The sequence below is a fragment of the Euprymna scolopes genome, chromosome 4 (genome assembly GCF_053919585.1).
Source record: "Euprymna scolopes isolate OS-2025 chromosome 4, ASM5391958v1, whole genome shotgun sequence".
Taxonomy (NCBI): domain Eukaryota; kingdom Metazoa; phylum Mollusca; class Cephalopoda; order Sepiida; family Sepiolidae; genus Euprymna; species Euprymna scolopes.
In genome coordinates, this window is record NC_136485.1 from 104,797,250 (window position 1) to 104,805,543 (window position 8,294).

Here is an 8,294-nt window from a genome sequence, read left to right on the forward strand (position 1 = left end):
TGTCAAATACTTTTGCCACAAGGTTCCACCAGGTGTTACTTTTACATTTGAAAACTTTTATCTCACTTTGCAGGTTTTCGTAATTTCAATTTTTCCTTTAATATATCAATGATAACTTCCTTACTTTGTGACCCTTCTTGTCTAACAGGATTAAATGTCGCAGCACGAGGACGGAGAAAGCTGTGTTAAGCGATATACACGCCAGAAATTCTTTTCAAAGTTGAACGAATGAGTTCTTTCGACTTCTGTCTTCTCGCAAACGTCGCACTCTTCACAATCAAGTTCTTTTCAACCGTCGACCGACAAAAAAAAAAAAAGAAACGACTCGCAATCTTTGTTTCGGCTTCACTTTTTATAGCCATCGGGCGAACCCAATTGTCGCGGTAATGCGAGTATCGCTCACAAACGTTTTTCTTTGTAATCTAACGGTCCCAGGTTTGATCCCCGACGCAGGCACGCACAACTCATACTTTTTGTGCGCTTTTGCGCATGCTCGTGACACTCCTCCCTGATCTCGAGATCACACATATGACAATGCTAGGCAGGCCGTTTCTTCCGGGTACTTTGCTTTAATGGTACAGGTTCAGGAACTTCCTCAGTGGTGCCTTCGTTTGCCGGATCATTAAACTCGTCCTGCTCTGGATCCTCACCATCTTCTGAAGAGCTTCCGTCATCATCTTCTGAAGAGCTTCCGGCATTTGGCAGTTCGTATAGCAGTGGGTCTTCGTCACCTGATGAATTTAGTTCATCATTGATTATAATGTCATGTCGGCATGCTGGGCGCACATCTTTTATGTGATATTGTGTTCCATCAACTGATATTGAGTGTTGACTATTTATTTTTGTCACTGTTCCTGTATCGAACTGTGTTGTGCATCTTCCCCGCGGATTCTTCACCCAAACCGCATCCCCTTCCTTGTACGGATTAGCCACTGCGGTCTCAGTCACTCTCACTTCATCAATACCTTTGATACGGACCCTATAATTGTATAGCATATTCGCAGGTGCTGTCATGGCTGTCTTGTCGTCTTTAGGCGTGACGTTGTACCAGTACACTGCCTCCAAGATCGTGCACCCTGTTTTTGCCGCAATGCGCTTTATAGTGCGATGGGATCGCTCAATTATACCGTTTCCGAGGGCTACGTGGGCACACCGAAATCGAATGTGCACGCCCCACATTTGTGTAAAATCAGCAATTGTCTTTCCGCAAAACGCTGCACCATTATCTGTGAGCAATTCGGTCGGCGGCCCCCTTTCGCAGAATATACTCTTCAACCCTTTAATGACGCTAGCCGAATCCTGTCGGTACAACAGCCTCCAAATGGCAAAACAGCTGGGACAACAATTCATCAATGTCAAGTACACCTGAGTACCGAAATGGGTTATATCCATAGCAACCTTACTCCAGGTGTCCGTGACGTTAAGCCTACCTGGCTTCCAATGCATCGGAGATGGATCTATGGATTGGCATTCTTTACAATCCCCAACCACCGATCGCACTTGAGTTTTAGTTATTGTTGGATTGACCAACTTTACAAAGTACCATGTCCTTTTAACACCGGGATGGCCACTGGACTGATGAATTGTTTGTATCTGAGAATCGTGTTTGTGTTCTGCGGTCACAACGCACACAAGTTCTCTGGGTTCTGTTGCCTTCCGGATCTCATCTATCCACAGCTGTTGTACTTGAGTAAGTTCATCAGCTCTGTTATCATGAGACTGGACGAGCCTCACGTCGATTATTAATTCACACTCTGAGACCAAATCTCGAAGCGTGAAGACGCGACGCCTGCTTAACATTTCCGAGGATGCTTTAGTGTGTATTCTCGTCTGTCCAGACAAGGTGTCAGTTATCCACCAATAGACACAGGCAGACTCAATTCGCAAATGTATGGTTTTAGCTTTCCACTGTAATGCAAGGTTGACGCCTCGCAGCACAGCATCAAGCTCAGCTGAATTTATGTGTTTGTTTCATGCATTTCGCGGAGGCAGCTTGTGTTCTCCGCCACAGAACCGTTGCTTTCCACAACCACGCCTGTAGCAATAGAACTGGCACCCACTCTTACTATGACTTCTTCTCCACAGATGCATCAGTCACCTTTTACTGGATCTTCCTGGGCTACTCTCAAACAAATGTCTTTGATCATCCGTGTTAGAATAGGGTCACGCACTTCGTCATCCCATCCAGTTGTGGTCATATTCGCCCTTCGTTTCACAAATGCTGTGGCGACACGCAACCAGCCACACACTGAGAAATGACCAGTCAGTTTTCCGCACACTAAAAATACAATTCGGCGAGTAAGTATATTAGGTACTGTCGGAAGGCCATGCCGCCATAACAATTTTCCGTTCTCCTCTTGGACACGTAATCCCAATACACATTAGCCTAGTCTCAACTGTTCTGGGGTCTTGCTTTCCATGCCAAACTTTTCCAAGTGTTCCTTTACACGGGTTGCCGAACATATGCTTTCATTCACAAAAATTTCATCAATATATGAGGACGTAGCCTCATTTATATTCTTATCCTTACTGAGCTCGGTATTAACAATGGCCCGCATTATTAGAAGGGCAACGTTCAACCCGAATCCGTGGCGGGTAAGACAATATCGCTGTCCCTTAATTTTTACTGTTTAGAACGGCCACAGAGATTTGTCAACATGTACTTGCAAATAGGTCGGCGTAGTTCCAGCACTGCAACGTTTGGTCCCTGTTGTCGCATTTCCCTCAATTTTTGTAAGCAAACATCCGTGTTGGCAGGATGCACATTCACGTACTCATTTAGCTCCCGATAATCCATAACGGGACGCACTTTCTGTTTATTCGCCTGCACAACAGCCATGAGAGGGATTAGACCTTTTGGAGGGCCAAGTTCGTCCTCGGGATATGGCAGTAACCAACCATTATCAATCCACACCTGCAATTCCCGATCGTATTCATCACAAATCGGTGTTGGCACTGGATACTCTGCAAGTCTATTTCTCAATGTAAGTGGAGGTTGTTCGCCAGCCCACTTCCACAATGTAGCCCACTTTTGAGTATCTTGGTCATATTTGGCAGAGCAGTCAGGCTCGGTAACAGTGATAGCAGCAAAATTGGCCTTGCTAAAATGTGGAAAGGTCACCACTCCTGCGCCAGACACAGCTACTCCTCCCAGTCGCTTGATTGCGTCCAGTCCAAGCAATAAATCAAATCCCAGTAAATATCCATCCACAACTAGGACTTCTGTGCTAATGCTCCCTGTTGCATCAAGGTCGACCTGCACCATTCCTACTCCACAGCAGCGTAATGTGCTTCCATCTGCTGTGAGCACGGGGGTTACTTTCCTCGTCCATTCTGTGCAATATGACTTGCGGACCAGTGACTGTGTGCATCCGGTATCCACCAGAGCTGTGCGTGGTAGTCCAGTGATGAGAACCGTGAGAATTGGCAAGACGCTATTTACACCTGTTTGAGGGATGAGATTGGCGCTCTCTTCTCGCCCCCTTGCTCGTTTCCCGGACAAAATCGAGCAATGTGCCCTCAACGTGATAGGGTTTCGAGATCTGACCCCGATATCTCCTCCTGTTGCACTATCTTGTAACACCTCCGTGAAGTATCTGTGTCCTTGGAGTTAACTGGTGTCGATCGTGCAGCTAATGCAGCTTGCTCTGGAACTGCCGGGTTAGTCATTAAAATAGCATGAGCATGCGCCAGCACATGAGATAGATTCAAGTTATCCATCTGGGATGATGCCCGCAACAAGTTTTCCGTATGTTCCGGCAAACCAGCAATAAATGCACATTGCAGGCATTGATCCGATACGCCGCCAAACAGGACTGCTAGCTTGCGCAACTCCGCCAAAAAGACGTTGACTGTTTCACCTGGTTGGAGACGACGAGCGGCGAACTGCTTCCATGCAGCAAGCGGATCCAAAGCAAACGCTGTGTACAGAATTTTCTTTATACACCCAAAATCGGCATGCTTTTCCTCACTTAATGGCTAGTACACTGCATAAGCGCCGCCTGAAAAACGCATTGGAATTACACATTCAATGCGCTTTACGCCATTTAGCTGACATATTAGTTCAGCTTTCTCCAACCACTTCACTATTGACTGCCCAGATTCACTGCCATCAAATATAGGTATAAATTTTGGATCGCAAGCCATAATAACCGAAATAGCTTGTCGCAGCACGAAGGAGGAGAAAGTTAAGTAATTTATGTTAAGCGATATACACGTCAGAAATTATTTTCAAAGTTGAACGAATCAGTTCTTTCGACTTCTGTCTTCTCGTAATCTTTGCTCCGGCTTCACTTTTTATAGCCGTTGGGCGAACCCAATTATCGTGGTAATGCGACTATCGCTCACAAACGTTTTTCTTTGTAATCTAACGGTCTCACGTTCGCTCCCCGACGCAGGCACGCACAATTCATACTTTTTGTGCGCTTTTGCGCATGCTCGTCACAGTTTCAATCAAATTGCCACTCTCCCCCACATTTCATGGAGCATGTTCGTGCTATTTTCGCTACTTTCCACCACCATCTTCTTACAATAGACTTTTCTAGAAACATTATGATAACGCATTTTGTCCTTTTTTAAGCTAACATTCCACAATTACTGACGATTGATATGTTGTAGGTTCTCACTTTGTTACCCACACAATAACGAACTTTCAGCCATGTCATACTTCACATAATTTGTCCTTACCGGTTATTATTATTATTATTATTATTATTATTATTATTATTATTATTATTATTGTTGTTGTTGTTGTTGTTGTTGTTGTGTATACAATATTATGTATGCAAGACAATTATGATTAACATTCGAAGTGGCGTAGCAAAGCTGTATCAAAACAGGAAAGACGGTAAGAGAGGATTGAAAAGTGTAAAAAATTGTTTTAGAACCGAGGAGATGTCGTTGAAGAAGCATATGGTTAGAAGTGAGGAGTGGATGCTTTAGGTTGTGGCCAGAGAAGTGGAGGTATGTGAGACCAAGGCTGATTATGTCAAAGGTATTGATAGAGAAAGAGCAGAGGAACTGGCTAGGAAGAAATGCATGGAAGGTTTTTTCCAGGATATAGCAGAAGTGGCTGATGAAAGATCATGGCAATGGCTTAGAGCTGAGTATCTGCCTACGAGTACTGAAGCTTTTGTTTATGCAGCACAAGAGCAGGCATTAGGAACACGATTGTTCAAAAAAGTGGTTCTAGTAGAGGAAGTTGATGCAGAATGCCGTATTTGTGATAAGACCTCAGAGTAAATTGCGCACCTTGCAGCAGGGTATAGTTGGCTGGCCCAGAGAGAGTGCCGCAGAAGCACGATCGCATGGAACTCCGGATATATTGGGAGGTGTGTAAGAAGGTTGGCGTGAAGTGTGCTGGAAAATGGTTTGAGGATGTGCCTGATGAAGTGAGAACAAGTCAAGATGGCAAGGTAGACGTATGGTGAGACAAAAGTGTCATAACGACCAAGCACTTGGAATATAATCGTCCGGATTTGGTCGTCATTTATAAAGTCTCAGAAAACTGGCAGATTGTAGATATTTCAGTACCATGGGACAGGAATGTGAGAGAGAAAGAGAACGAGAAGTGGAGAAATTATGCTCAATTGGCCCTGGAGATAAGGCGTATACACGGGGTTAAAACACAAATAATCCCGATCATAGTTGGTACACTAGAAGGAGTACCAAGTCGCCTGGAAGGACAATTTAAAAAAACTAAAATCCCCGATGTGTTAGGTGGCCTTCCGACCTCTGCTATTCTAGGTACAACCAACATCCTTAGAAAAACCCTTGATCTTTGAAGCTCCTGGTTTGGAGCCGGGATTGAGAGAAATCCTCTGGAAATGAATCCCATCCCTTTCAAGAAAGACGTTGATAAACGAAATCAGAATTAGTAGTAGTAGTAGTAGTACGACTACTAATACTACATAAATGATACTTTTCGAGCAATACCTGAAAATAAAATTCTTTAAATATTCCAATTACAGTAACTAAATAATTAGGTGTTTATTTTACATATATAGTATGAATGTACGACTTTCCTCTCCATTTATTCATCTGCAGGGACTTATTTTATGTTTCGACGCCAATGTATACAAGACAATTATAATTAAGTTCTATTCGCGAACTTTTCGTTTCCTTGTTCAATATTTCCTCTTGAGGAGATAGATCAATTACTTGTATATTGATTATACAATTCGATAGTACTTCTCAACAAAAGGTTGTCTGTCGTTCTACATACGAAATATGCATAAAGTGATTGCTATTTTTACAGTAGGTTTTACCTATAAAGCTGCATTGTTTGGTTGTGAATATGTAAATCGCTCAGCGGGTCAGCTTTTAGTTCGCAAGTTTTGCAGTAGATACTACAAACTAGCGCAATTTCTTCCGTTTTTCTCGAAATTTCTTCACTATTTTTTGCGCAATCGGTTGCTAGTGAGGTCTGTCACGTAGTCTAAGCGTATAGGGTAGGCTAAGATATAGACACCAAACACAGGTAGGGGTAGATTATGGCTAGGAAATAACTAGATAATGAAACTTAGTCTTGAAGCACGAATAAGAATTTTTTTAAACTCGCAATATCTTTTTTGTGCTAAGACCTAGTGTTACATGATAAGGGCTGTCCCCTTTTCATGTAAGTATAAAAATACAGAGATTTAGTTAAAATGAAAATTAAATGAGAGAAAGCAGGAATCGAACCCTGGAGATAAGTTTTAAAGAACAATAGGTGTAAATGGAATGTTCAGTAAATTGTTGATTCTGATGAAAAAAATAATAAATAAACTATCATTGTTAGAAAGAATGTGGATAATAAAATATGGGTTAAATGAATTAGATATGTAGGTGAATTCCTTTGTGAAAACAACAAAGAAAAAATGGGAAATCAGAATGTTCGGAAACGTGCAGGTAGCGCATGTTGATGGCACGTGAATTGTGGTCATGTTGGCCGGACATGCATGGATTTCTCAATATAGGAAGTGAGAGTTAGAGTAGTCAGAAGAAGGGAGGCAGAGAGTCAGAGTCAGGCGAGAGTTTGACCAGGGAAGAGAAGGTTCAGTTCGAATCTTGGCCTCTGGAAGCGAGAGGGATTTAAACAGAAAAAGATGTAAAGAAAGAACCTTTGAATTTCTGAATGCAAAGCCATTGACCGGTCAAGGGAAGAATAAATGCTCATCATGTTTTTTTTCGTAACTGCCGTCTCCTGTGTCCATCATTACATGAAAAAGGTATTGTCTATTTATGTGTAAAAACCATTTGAAATTCATCATCTAAAAAATATATGTGTTAGAAAGTATATGTGTCTATTTATGTTATACAAACACTCCCGTTCATACGAACTGTCAAAGCATAAATGCCAACCTGTCAATCCATCGGCATAAATGCCAACCTATCGGTCTGTCTATCTAGATATGAAAACACCTTCTCAAAATGTATTTATATGCAATCTCTCATTTATAAACTCTCACTCTCTCTTTATATACACCTGTTAATGTTACCATATCTCAGATCTCTTACTTCCCTGAACACTCTTAAGACTCTAATCTCTCCTAAGACTGTCTATCACTCTAAGACTTTCTAATACAAACAATAACACTAAATAAGAACTCATGTAACATACGCGCACAAGTGGTACCTTCGTCTAATAATAACACCCTTACGTAACACTAGATAAGCGATCATCTACATTAGATTTAGGAGTTAATTTTGTACCGTAAGCAAAATAGTCCTCTTTAGATGTCATCTCTTCATATGCGGCATCATCTAAGCTTGCTGTTGCATGAGTAAAAGATTCCATCAGAATTTAGGTACTTTTTTGGATTAGAATGTTCGAACCATTTTCCATCGATCTTGTTAACAGGTTGGAAACATATTTTTTCTTATAAATCTAGAATGATAGTAATTAAAATTTTCTTCGAAAAAAATATTTAATTAAGAATAGAATTGTTGCAAAAATTAGGCAAAGTTACTTTAAAGATGTAAAGAGTATTTTTTACCGTTGCACCACATGCTCCGGATCCTAGATCCAGAAAATCAGTGAGATTTTTGTCATCAATGCTCTTCAAAATGCTGCCATAGAAAAGTATGTCATTTGGGTAAATCTCAGTTAATAATCTAATGGTATTTTCTGTCAATTTCTTAATAAAGATCAAAATGAGTGTCTAACAGAATGAATTGGTGAATATATTATGGGAAGTACATGGATCAATACGTGATCAGAATTTAACGACTAAACTATTGAAAGCACAATGATCGCTCATTTTTTTAATGAAATACTTGGGCAGCTAACAAAGTAAATGGACTCGATTCTATCG

General features: G+C 41.4%; 1 protein-coding gene across 1 annotated transcript; it reads right to left on the reverse strand.

Moving 5' to 3' along the window:
• Positions 1-537: 537 nt before the first annotated feature.
• LOC145271757 (uncharacterized) lies at positions 538-1,800 on the reverse strand. Its single transcript, XM_080127007.1, has one exon. The coding sequence runs from the start codon at positions 1,798-1,800 to the stop codon at positions 538-540; it is 1,263 nt and encodes a 420-aa protein (XP_079983133.1).
• Between the last annotated feature and the right edge of the window lie 6,494 nt (positions 1,801-8,294).

Excerpts from the sequence above, each read along its gene's own strand:
- LOC145271757 (XM_080127007.1), bottom strand. The coding sequence starts at position 1,800 with ATGTTAAGCAGGCGTCGCGTCTTCACGCTTCGAGATTTGGTCTCAGAG.